The sequence below is a fragment of the Styela clava genome, chromosome 3, assembly GCF_964204865.1.
Source record: "Styela clava chromosome 3, kaStyClav1.hap1.2, whole genome shotgun sequence".
Lineage (NCBI taxonomy): Eukaryota > Metazoa > Chordata > Ascidiacea > Stolidobranchia > Styelidae > Styela > Styela clava.
The window spans coordinates 24,628,938-24,641,970 of NC_135252.1; the positions used below are offsets into that span (position 1 = coordinate 24,628,938).

Here is a 13,033-nt window from a genome sequence, read left to right on the forward strand (position 1 = left end):
CTCATACTGTTTCAACTTTATTTAAACAAAGGCATGGTGATTTTACTATCATCCGGCCTCATTATAATCAACGAAGCATGACTGGCCAGAATAATCATCATCTTAAGCATGGAAGGCCAATGCTGCCAGCATCACTTCAATGATTGAAATGAAATCGAAACATAAAGCAACATTATAATCAACGAAGCATGGTTGGCCAGAATTATCTTATCCTAAATATGGAATGCCAATGCTGCCGGTCATGCTTCGTTGCTTAAAATGAGACGATAATTCACATAATAATAATATAGGCAATAACAATAATAGCAATAACATGAAAAGGCGAGGTAGTAGTTTAGAGAAGAAGTTTAAGCTTGGGAGAGAGGAAAGCGATAAGACCAAGTGCGTAGTCAGCCCAACATTTTGTTGAGGGGGGGGGAATTGTTTTGTACATTGACATCATATTTTTCATCTATCTTGGTTGCTTTATTTGGTGGAAGAATTATTGATCTCAAGCCAGGAAACATCCTGTTTTCAGTAAATCGTTCAAGAATAGGGCAAAATGGTGTTTTCGTCTTATCGCAAATACAGCAAAATTGCATTTTTAAAAAATGTTGAAAATTCGTGGGGAGGGGGCTGACCTCTCAGGCTACCCCCCTGAGTCAGCCTAAGAATAAGACGACTTAATGACAGCGGTCTGTCTTGTGGTTATTGGTCGAGGTTGGGGGGGAAATTTAATAATATACATGGGGTATGATTTTTAAGTTTATCCTGGTAGAGCGGGAAGCTGATAAAATGGCTCGATCGTATGGCACATAGCAATCGCTTTTATAGATTTGGGGCCGAGTCTGTGTACAAATAACTAACAAGTTTGGGTGGCCCTTATTGTTAACCAGTATTGGTTCTTCGCGACCCCCTTAAAATGTCATTTTGGGTTGTTTTTCCATTGTTCTTGTAAAGTGTATTTCCATGAGGGTGAAAAAATGAAATACCGTTCACTTCGGGTACCCCCATAGTATGTGTACCAGATTAGAGTTTTTTATTCCAATTTTCCTTTTTTTAGTTCTATTACGAGTTCGGGGTCTGTGTTAGCCAAGTGAATATACCACCTGCCCATAGGTTTCAGTCACTTTACACAACTTGATGTAAAGTAGGCAAAAAAAATTACCTAGTTACCTCCATATTGATACACATACTGGAGCACCAGGAGATTCCATATTTATCCAAGACAAAAGGAAAGCTGATGGGCCTTACACTAGTTGCCAGATCTAGATTGTCCAGATATTATACGTTCTAGGAATAGTCAGACAGTTCCAGGAATATGGACTTGGATAAAATGTTTAGTTTATCATGGAAAAGGAAACAAGTTTCAATCGGGAGGAGATAAGGGGACAAGACAGCTAAGACATATTGAAAATGTAGCTTCCTTATTTATTAATCAGCTAATTTTTAGTAAGAGATCTTTTAAAATTTCTAGTGTAATAATACGAAAATACTAACAATGATATTTCAGAAAGAATTTGGTTCGATTAATAATTAAGCAATCTTATCATCTATGCCCTCACAAAATACTCACATAAATTTTATCCTAAATTATGGGGAAAAAAATAGCCAAATTTTGGTCGACAATCAACAAATGAATATTTTCAAGGTAATTAAATGTCACGGTCAAATTTTGACCATCAAGGTCATTCCATCGAATATCAATTTAGGTGAGTTTGATAACAAAGACACAAAGTGATATAGACTTTAAATACAAGTAAAAATAAATATACAGATAAACAAAATATTTGAGATGGGTGATTGATAGGTTTTCCGTCACAACTTTAACACTACATGATATTCAGAGTATTTCATCACCGAGGAGTAAGAGCAGGGGGGGTGGGGTCTGAAATTTCTAATTGCCAAGTTAGGCCGGGCTAGCGAGTCCACCCAGAGAAAAGTTTTTTTTTCCACTTTTCTGACCCACGACTTCCCTCCCCCTCCCCCCTGGCTATACCCCTCAGTTCGGAGTTAAAATTTCATTCGACTCAAGAGTATTATTACATTATATAGCCCATAAATTTTTGACAATAATGCTATTCAAGAGCTATAATAATATGAATTTCAGATATTTGAAATTACAGTAAAAGAAAAAATTGAAAGGTTGGGAGAAGACAGGGGCGTGTCTCGAGAAGAAGGGTTATAAGGGCAGCCGCCCCAAGCATCAGAAGAATGCTTCTTCGCAGAGTCACAGAAAAAAATTACAAAGAAAATCTATGAATATAAATCTTTCAATAAAATATAACTATATCTGTTTAAAAACTCATTGTGGTTAAATACAAAGCACCAAGATATGTCAATGTCAAAAAATATTCTATTAGTCTCTTCATTTGGAGATTTTAAAGTAAACAAGACATAAAATTCTTTTTATGGTGTGTCTTCACAGTACTGCTACAAAAGGATTCTAAACATGCCGACACTGAGTATAAGGCAGTGGTTTCCAACCTCTTATGACCCCCGACCTCTTTCCAGAGTCTGTTAGTACACACGGCCCCCTGTTTATCATTCCAGTGGTATTCATTGTGCTACTTTGATTGGTAGATTCCAAATCCCATTATGTTAAAACAATTCATTCTCAACAAAGTGAAAACACCAACCTTATCAAGCAATGAAACTAGGAAGAATGTGTGGTTTTCTAGTAAAAGGAAAAATAAAATCAGTTTTGCGCCTGGCATGGTGGCCCCTTCTACTGCTCTGTGGCCCCTTTGGTGGGCCACGGGGGCCCCCAGTTGGAAACCACTGTCAAATAGAGTAAGGCAGGTATTTTGCCGACCACTGGAGTTGTTTACTTAACAGTCAAGGATAATTTTTGACCATCAAGGTCATTCCATTAAATATCAATTCAGAAGAGTTTGATAACATAGACACAAGTGAGATAGACTGCAAAGACAACCAAAAATAAATATATCAGACAAATAATGAAATATTAAGATGGGTAATCTAATGTTAATGTTGAATGTTGCAATATTTAAAAACAAAATTCTCATTTGAAATTTTTCAACGTTTTTAGTGATGATAATATAATATTATTTTAAAAATAAAAGTGTGCAATTTATATCATTTAAAATACGTTTTCTCAGGATAAAATAGTCACCTTAAATGTAAAATCATAAATATATAGCATAAACTAGTTAGGGTGACACAGTATAATAGGGCAGGGGGACATATTTTAACAACACCTTTAGCAAGGTTTTATTATATTCATCCGATAAATTTCCAGACAGTTCAGATTGATCATATTTAGGCATGATGTCTATATCCGAATACTAAACTATTCAAGAATAACACTGAAAAAAAACATTTCGAATATCGTTTAATCTAAAGAAACAGCTTGAGCCTAGCAATGCTGTGCACTTACTTTTCGAAAATTACATAAAACAAACATTACAAATATATGGGGGTGATAGCATTGACTGTATCATAAGCCATTACATGAGAATTTCCGAATCCGAACTACACAACGTAAAAAATCAAGCGGCCAAGGTCGCAAGTTTTGTATTGATATCAATAGGATCTGTATTGTATCAACATGTAAACCTATATACATAGTGTCCAAAAAATTTCGCCTGATTTTAGAGAAATACCAATTGCAAGTTTCAATAAATTTTATTGTATGATAAATAAGAACTACAAGCACAAGAAGAGCTTTTTATGAACAAAGACAAGGAAATTTTTAATTATTATTACTATAAAATCGAGCTAAATTTTTTGGACATCCTGTATATATATAAATGGCTCTTCGAACATCATTGGCCCTTTGTCACCACATCCATGTAGAAAGGATAAACAGGGAGATGTCCAGAACGATTCAAATTTTCAGATACTTCAAAATTCATTATATTCTTTATAGTAAATTTTTGAATTTAGGAATAAGTCAATAATTCAAAACATTTTATTAGAAAATTAGGGATTTTAAGCATTAAACATTCCGAAAAAGGTCTGGCCACAAGTATAAAATATTTCAAATTAAAATTAAATTGTAATTATAACAGTGAAATATTTCAAATGGAGTCCGAACACTGCTGTCATGTTATTGGAAAATAAATCTATAAAAAAGACAACACCTATATGATTAAAATTCTTTTTCAAAGAAAAAAACTTGATAGAGTAGTTTGTTTTAAAAAGTCATTTTCACCCAAAACTAGATTCTGTTAAAATTAAATAAATCACTGTCTATATAAATATATTATTGGAGGAGTGATGAAAAAATACTCACAACACCCCCAAGTGACAAGAGTTAATTCAAAGTTTATTCAATAAAACTTGTTTCTTAACGTGTTCATGGTTTGTTATAAAACAAAAACAGCCTCAAATTTATGACCCTCGACCCCAACAAACGGTTGGCATCGGCAACACTGATAGGCCGGAGTTCACTCTCAGTTTCACTGGTCGTAAATCGATGGAAAACTGGTTCCGGGTCTATGTGGGTTTCCTCAAATGGTGCTCTTACAAGGAGAGAATATAACTCCAAATCGTTGCTCACCTCAAAAAAAAGCAGTGTTCACTTTAGTAAGAGTGACTCTGTTTGAATAGCAGTGTTTACTTTAGCAAAAAAAATTAAAAAAGCAGTGTTCACTTTAGTAAGAGTGACTCTGTTTGAATAGCAGTGTTTACTTTAGCAAAATAAAATTAAAAAAAGCAGTGTTCACTTTAGTAAGAGTGACTCTGTTTGAATAGCAGTGTTTACTTTAGCAAAAAAAATTTAAAAAAGCAGTGTTCATTTTAGTGAGAGTGACTTTGCTTGAAAAGTGTTCACCTTAGCAAGAGTGACTTTGTTTGAAAAGCAGTGTTCACTTTAGTAAGAGGGACTAGGTTTATAAAGTAGTGTTCACTTTAGTAAGAGTGACTTTGTTTGGAAAATAGCAAAATAAGCTAATTTTTAGAGTAAGATCATTGTTCACATCAGAAAGAGGTGTTCACTTTAGTATGCACAATTAAGTGTTCACTTCAGTAAAATCATGGTTCAGTTCACTAAAGTAGGCATAGCCTGAACATGCTCATTCAGAAGAGAACAAGACCAATCAGAGTCAGTCATAAGTAAAGTCATAAGCGGTCACTAGAATGCCCATCAAGAGCAATTCGGGGCGATTATTAAGTTTGAGAATGGTTAGTATATTGTTCTAATTCGTGTTGGGGCCAAACTATGCAAGCCTTCCTGATTTAATGATAAATTTCTAGCATTTCTGTCCTGTGTGTTTTCATTTTTTGCACCAAGGCGGACTTCAAAAATGATCAAACTCATCTTATCTAGGTTCAAGACCATGCTTCCGAAAACAGATGACTGGCTAACTAATATCATACCCGACATGGACTGGTAACCGGACGAGAGGCCGTGGTTTGTCGTATCGGCTTCCCTCTCCTCGGAGTGAATATGTAAATCCTATCCTTGTTAAAATTCTCTTCTATTAATATCACAGTTTTGCATATCACAAGAGATTAAAGGGAAAAACAATTCACTTGAACATTGTACTACTAGGAAATGAGTGTGTCCGTGGGCTTGCATATGAAATCTCTAGAAAAGCAGTGGAGCATAACTAGACGGAATAAAATCAATGCATGCAAAAGATGCTAATTCCGTCAAGTTATGCTTCATTGCTTTTCCTAGTTTAATCATCTTACCTTTGATTTCAACAGGAGTTGGTAGTTCAACTGTCTGTCTGCGATTACCGTTGGGTTTGAGGGGTGCTTTTCCACATTGTCAATAAAAGCCTTTACCGCCCACGTGTGGCCAAGGGCATGAAAACGGTTTGATTCATAGTAAAGACGAGTGACAAAATCCATCGTTCGAAAAGGTCGAAGTTGAATGTCAGAAAATGATATTTGTTCGCAGCTCAACAGTGACACCGACTGGCGAAATACTGACAACTGTTAAAAAATGAGTTGTTATTCATTAATAGAGTTTTTTAGAAAATATCAAGGGAAAGAAAGGAAAGCCTATAAAACGACTTTTTCATGTTGCCTTCACAGAATCTGGCCCATCATCTCAAGATGTAATAAATAGGGTAGACAAGGCCGAATCAGAAATATTAAAGTTATTTTGAAATATGTAACTGGGTGTAGGGATGGGCAATATAGAATACCGAATCCGGATGATTCGAATCCCAAAGTATTCGAATCCAACGGGATTCGATAACAGGATTCGGTTTCCGCCTCTCCGGCGCCATCCGTCAATTTTTGTATTTCGGGTTTCTAATTTATCAATTATAGACGACCGTTTTTCTCGCGTGGAAATCTCTCTCGTTTAATTAAACTTGTATCTGCTCGCAGAGAACCCGTAAATCGGTAAACATCAGACACTGTAATTTCAATCGGCATATCCAGGACAAGATGTCGGCAATGTAACCTCACGGCGAAGACTCGTTATTGCACCATTTTTGCGTTTTTCCGCTTTGCTATCTAGCTAGCGTATAATAATAATAATTATATGTGCCGACCTACTGGTGATATTCCGATAATCTGAATGCAACAATCTTCAATTGTTTACAGACGTGCCTTCGCGACCTACGAGTTTTCCCAAAAAATGATGCACGTATCCAAAAGCCAGGCATTAAATGTTATAACATTACTTGCGATTGATTTAGATCAAATATTAGTTACAAATAGTTTTATCATACCATTTTCCGAAATACAAACTTATATCGCAAAACGCGAACATCTGTCACATTTAAATTTCACTCTCAAAAGATTACATATTTCCCAGTCGTTCAAGATATACGCATGTTTTATCGAGTGTCTGTAATATTTTAGTCGCCGATAAATTTAAAAAAAAGTTGCCGCATCTGGCGAAGCTAGTGACGTATTGAATTTGAGTAGGGCCAAGTCTGGCTAGATAATGATATGTAACGATAATCATAGAAAATGAATTAGTCTTTAGATGTTATTACCTAATAACTAAGTACGAAATCGCGTTTACGGGAACTTGGTTTTACGTGTCTTGCTGGCACAGAATAAAAAAAAGTTGATTTTAATTGATAGTGGTTAAATTTAATATTTTACAACGGCGCATAGGTTGCAGTGGCCACACACTGGTTCTGCATCTAATTAATTCTCAGCGGGTGTGTTTCAGTACACTCGGCAGACTTACATTAATAATGATTTAACGCCGTTTCATGTCTATTTTTGTATTTAACCGCTTACTATTAAAGTGTGTAAATCGTGTCTTAATTTAGGATATCAGTATTTATTAGTATTTAGGGATTACATACATTTGGAACAATTGGAGGCAAAAAAGATTGTAATATTCCTCAATTTTATTGTCCTGGGAAATGCCTGTTTAATATCAAATGAAATCCAATGTTCAGGACATTTCCAAATAAATAATACATTCATAGTAAGTAATACATTTGCAATTTTACAACATCTAAATCCAGCAATGTGGAAATTCCCACTATTTGAATAAGTATGAAAATAGAATAGGATTCGGTATTCTGGATTCGATTTAACTATTCTAGAATATTCTAGAATAGTAAATTATTCTACATTGCCCATCCCTAACTGGGTGTTAAAAAATGTCGAATTTTATAAAACATTTTACTAATCTAATAAGGCAACTTCATCCAATGATGTGATGGGCATGGCGTCTATTGGTTAGAGCAGGGCTTCCCTTTTAAACTCGCGACCCGTTCCAATATATTAAACTTTTCCGTGACCCCTGTTAAGTTGGCATTGTTAGGCAAGCGAGACGCTTCTCTAATCCAATGTATTCTTTTAAAATCGTGAGATTTATATTGCACTAGTTTGAATACTTGTGTTTCAAATCAAAATTCTGAAAAAGTACAATATATTGAAATTGGTGTACTTTTTGCAGCCCCTGAAATTCGTTGCGAGCCCCTCTGTGCGGTCGCGGCCCCCCAGTTTGAGAAGCCCAGGGTTACAGCATTGGACCAGAATATGTTGCCATCGCAAGGTAAAAATATTGGGTTTAAATTACCCACCATCTCACCCAGGGTGTAATAAGGCAATGCCGAATGAGAAAGAATCCGACCTTAAAATCATTCGGCAAAAAAGAATTGGGAATTGGGTCACGATTTTTGCCAGCAAAAACAATTTTCATTCAGACAATCTAATTAAGCATTAAGCATGAGTCAAACTGTCTGGGGAAATGCAATTGAATTGAAGAAGCGCACCCATTTACCTGTTTTTTGTGTTTTTCTTCTCGGTTGTCCAGGCATTCCAGTAATTCAGTTCCTGATTTTTTTGGATGAACACATGTCGATTCGTGATTGGTTGATTCATGATATGGCCCACTCCAAGAACAACCGAACGTTTCAAACCTGAAGAAAGAAGATCCCAATCTTATATTTCGCAATGTTGATAATGGAAATATTGAACAATAATTTTGTGGTCACCAGCTTTCCAAACAAGTCTCCTTAAAACGAAGCCGTAACTAGCGCTGGGCATTTTGAATAGTGAGTAATTTGAACATGTTCACACAAGAATTTTAAATCGACGCCAACTACATATCTTCCAAGTATTCGAGATTTGATTAAAAAAATATATTTGATTAGATTCGAAAATGCCCAATCCATTGTTTTCCGACCTCCAGCAAGACTTGCTAGCTGTTACGATCTAACTTGTAAACTAGAAATTTCAGAACCCCCCCCCCTTAAATATCCGTGGCTACGCCCCCTGCCTGACACTGACTTGATGTGAAATAGACAAACAAAGTTAGTTACCTCCATACGGGTACACATACTTCTGGAGCGCCGAAAAGGGTACTCCGGTAGTGTGTGCACCAGGTTAGGACATAATTTTACTCCGATTTTCCTTATTTTAGTTCTATTACGAGTTCAGGGACTGTCTATGTTAACCAATAAGTTTCAGTCCCTTTACACAGCTTGATGTAAAGTGGGCGAACAAAATTAGTTACCGTATATTCTCGTTTTACCGCATGATCTTGATTGAGGGCCCGTTTGATTAGCCGCCCGTGTGAACAGAACATAAAAATAAATAAGGGCCGGTGCTTGGATACCCGCTCGATGTAAAAGCTGATTTTTCAGTGGTAGAGAACAATAGGAAATAAGAAGTGCTTTTGTCACAATGCTGTTGAATTTTAAGCGCTGGTGGATAACACTCACCCCTTAGACGTCCAATTACATAACAGATAGCATTGATTACGTAACACTGTGGTTCTCAAACTGGGTGACGCGACGACCAAGTGCGTCATTTCAATATTGATGGGGCGTCGCAAAACTTTTCTTATTTTGCGGATTTGTACCTGCGGTGCGTAGAAAAAGTCAAAATTTTCGTTATTCTCGTTTAAATCATACTTGAGAACTGGAAATGACAATAAGGTTTGAATAAGGGCCCGGTTGGTGAGTTCGGATAAAAAAATATGGGCCCGGGCTACAAAACGAGCAAATACGGTAGTTCCATATTGGTACACACACTTCTAGAGTGTCAAGAAAATCACAAACCTGCATTTGACTAGCCTATCAGCACAGTCTTCGGTCTGATGACCTTTAATCATGTGTCGAGCAAAACTTCCGCAACAATATACGCAAACGACCGGTAATTCTGATATTGTTTTCTCTGCAGTGAGATTTCTTGTGCAAGATCCGTGGCCGATGTCAACGCGGCAAGATGGACACGTTGGCTAGGAAGGGGTAGCTAATGTAAAGTCTTGACAATGAAAAAAAAGTAAGCGGAAATGAAATTTAAGCTGATGTGGTAGCGAACCACAGATACAAATTTGGAGTTATTATGCAATAGGATGCTTATTTATAAGGTGAATCACCGACTTTCTTGGAGGTTCTAGTTTATCATTTTGATTCTACAGATACACAACAAGTCTTGGCCGTAAACATACTAGTACTGTTTGTCTGGGAAACAGACTAGAGTTCGCTTGCCTACAAATTGACCTCATCCATATAAAAATCAATAATACAATTCATATAACACAATTTTAGTTCAATTTTCCATTTGTAACACAGAACAAAAAATGTACAACACAGACAAAAGTAACTTTAAGAATGATCTGGCAGCATTGCACAACCTTCTTTCAGATGTGATTATTCTGCCTAACCATCAATTTCTAGTCATAATCTCTTGTAATATTTACTTGCTCCCTCTTTCAACTCAGAATTATAATTGAAAATCAACGAGGCGATACCAGACAGCATTCACCCACCCGTTTCAGATGAGAATTTTCTGTCTAGTTACGCTTCAGCAATTTTCTAGAGGAAGAATAAATACCCACTTGTTCATCTTTTAACTTTGAATCAGCAAGTAAGTGGTTATAGCAGGCAGCACACATGAGATGTCCTCTGCAGCATTGGTAGCATGCTGATGAAGGCAAGTCAAAACAGACCTAAGAAATAAATGTGAGATAGATAATTCATTTATTTTTCATTTTTTAAGATACAAAAATGACAACACACAGAACGTAATGAAACAGACTAGATAGTTTTTAAGGCCTTTAGCACTCATGGCCCCCCTGTTTATCAATCCAGTGGTATTTATAGTGTTATTTTGTATGGTAGTTTCCAAATATCATTATGTTCGAGCAATTCATGCTCAACAAAGTGTAAACACCCTGTGAAATAATGAAAGTAATAAAGGAAACAGAAAAGAACAGGAGTTTTGAACCTAGCATTGTGACTCCCTTCCAGCTGCTCTGTGGTCGCTTGGGGGGTCCCCAGGCCCCAAGTGCTAATCCATGCTCCAGTCCCTGAATTGTACTAATCACATATCAAAAAAACCAATGCAAACTTACATTACAAGACAATATATGGCTCAATCTGTCTTCAAGGTTTGAATTCTTCTTTCTCTTTGTTGGAGGCTCGTCTGAAAACTTTGAGGTAGGTTTAGGTGTTGATTCATCCGACTCGACTTCTCGCTCATGGACAGGTACAGAAGACGTGGCTTGCGATTCCATGGTGTTATAACTAATATTAAGACTATATAAGTATAAACAAATGAAAAGAATATTTCAGTTTTGATATTTTGAATCCGTGGTGGACTGTGACTGGTGGGAATATTCACATACTAACATGCAAGTGCTCTTTTCTTATGCTCAGATGGCCAGAATTCTCCATATTTAATAATCTATAAATTACAAAATAAACCATCTAACCATTTATTTATTTATCTAGTGATACTGTTATCATTCGCTCCTCTGCAGTATGGCACGTCATGCCATTAGAAATACGCATGCCATCGCTAATTATTTGAGGAAGGATTGCTGAACTCCTCGCAACTGTAGGATGATTGACAAAATCGCTGGTCGATTATGGCTTCCTCCACCATCAAGTCTATGCTGCGGAAATAAAGTACTGACTAACTAATCCTATACCCGGCATGAAATGGTTACCGGACGAGAGGAAGTGGTTTGCTGTACGACTAGGCAGTCCTATCATCTTCTTTTTCTTCTAGTAAAAAAATGGGAAAATCTATCCTTCTTACAAAGGACATGTTTTATTAAAGTCATGTTAAAAAAACTAAGAAATTTTCCCTAGAAGTCAGCTGACTAACACAAGAGTAACAAAAAGAGTGAGGGTATTAAATTATAATGAATAATGACACGTCTCATGATCCTCTACTTGAGGATTTAATTTCCTCCGGATAGGATTGAGATAGATTATACATATTTATCCGAGGAGAGAAAAAGGCCAATAAGATGGCTTAGTTTTCAGATGCATGGACGCTGCTTATGTTGAATTCGATAAGAACTGTGTTTTTCCGAAAATAAGACAGTCTCTTATTTCAATTTTCTTTCGAAAAATAACACTAGGGCTTATTTCCGGGGGATGTCTTTTATTTTCATTTATCAAAAACTAAATTACAAAGTGAAGAATTACCAGATTTTTAAATTTAAAAAATTTGAAAACCGATATCCATTTACTTAAATAACACTTTTTCCTCTCTCACACGTTTTAGAATAATCATTTAAAACAAGTTGGAGAGATTTCTTGCTATTGACTAGATCAAAAAAAAATTCGCGCTATTGACTAGGTCTTGTTTTAAAGTGAGGGCTTATATTAAAATCAATGTTTCAGGGGGTGGGGAATTTATCTTCGCATTTAGTTCAAATATTATCCTTTACATATTTAGTTGTTTGTTTTCGGAAGCATGGACTTGATTGTGGAGGAAGCCGTAACCGACCAGCAGTTACGTGAACCACCCCACGTCGGCGAAGAGTCCAGCAATCCTCTCGCACATAACCATCCCTGCGTGGGATTCGAACCTGCGAACCCATGCAGAGTGATCAGAGGTGCGGTGGCGAGCGTATTCCTAACACTTAGCACGATGAGTCACACCGCCTCAATAACAACAACGCCACAATAACAACAACGTAGGCAATACACAACACACTGACTAAATTCAAACCTAACCACAAAACGCTGACGAAACACGATAATGGCGCATACGTACTGCACTGCCGTGAATACTAAAATATGATACCCCATTATGCCCTACCAACTGACCAACGACTGAAAGAAAACAAATTGCAGTATTGCAATTGCAAGGTTACCGTACTGCTATGGGTACGGCACCGTATCGTACCGAAGTCCAGAATACAAACTTCACAAATGATGGGGAATACCGGGGTACATCAAACATTACACGCACGTGGCGTTCATATTTAACAAAATATAAGGCATTACCTTTTCTCCTTCGGCGTGAATTTTAACCGTTGGGTGTGAGCAACTGCGACGCTGACCTCTTTTGTTTGGACAGCTGATCACAAAGAAGTCACGTGTCATAACAATTAGGTCATCAATAGCCAATCAGGAGTCGACAAGGCTGGAAACTTTGCGATCTTGCGAGTTGTTTTGGTTATTTTGGGAGAAATTCCGGTAGGAGGGAATAGGATTTACATATTTATTTCGGGGGAGAGGGAAGCCGATGAGACGGTCCAACCATATGGCGACTCACGGCCTCTCGTCCGGTGACCTGTCTATGTCGGGATTAGTTAATAAGCTAATTGTTCCAGGTGCATGGGCCCTTCGGCCTTCAAGTCCGATGGAAGTATAGCGGGGACTGACTGACAATGGTAGGTTTTGTCAATTTG

The 13,033-nt window shown here is 36.9% G+C and overlaps 1 protein-coding gene across 2 annotated transcripts; it reads right to left on the minus strand.

The window, feature by feature from the left end:
* Window positions 1–4: 4 nt before the first annotated feature.
* LOC120343168 (zinc finger TRAF-type-containing protein 1-A-like) lies at window positions 5–12,747 on the minus strand. Of its 2 annotated transcripts, none has more exons than XM_078110346.1 (7): window positions 12,627–12,747; window positions 10,736–10,919; window positions 10,220–10,330; window positions 9,438–9,616; window positions 8,156–8,294; window positions 5,641–5,886; window positions 5–4,504 (listed from the first exon to the last, which is right to left on the minus strand). In XM_078110346.1, the coding sequence occupies exons 2-7, from the start codon at window positions 10,895–10,897 to the stop codon at window positions 4,301–4,303; spliced, it is 1,041 nt and encodes a 346-aa protein (XP_077966472.1). In that variant the 5' UTR covers window positions 10,898–10,919; window positions 12,627–12,747; the 3' UTR covers window positions 5–4,300. The 2 variants fall into 2 exon arrangements, with proteins under 2 accessions (XP_077966472.1, XP_039268229.1); XM_039412295.2 differs by having other exon boundaries at window positions 10,736–10,907; window positions 12,627–12,644.
* Between the last annotated feature and the right edge of the window lie 286 nt (window positions 12,748–13,033).

Coding starts and splice junctions, on each gene's coding strand:
- LOC120343168 (XM_078110346.1), bottom strand. CDS start 10,897: ATGGAATCGCAAGCCACGTCTTCTGTACCTGTCCATGAGCGAGAAGTC. Junction 9,617..10,219: donor CAAAGTTAAAAGATGAACAA/GTGGGTATTTAT, acceptor ACCCCTTCCTAG/CCAACGTGTCCATCTTGCCG. Junction 4,505..5,640: donor AACTCCTGTTGAAATCAAAG/GTAAGATGATTA, acceptor CTTTTTTTTGAG/GTGAGCAACGATTTGGAGTT.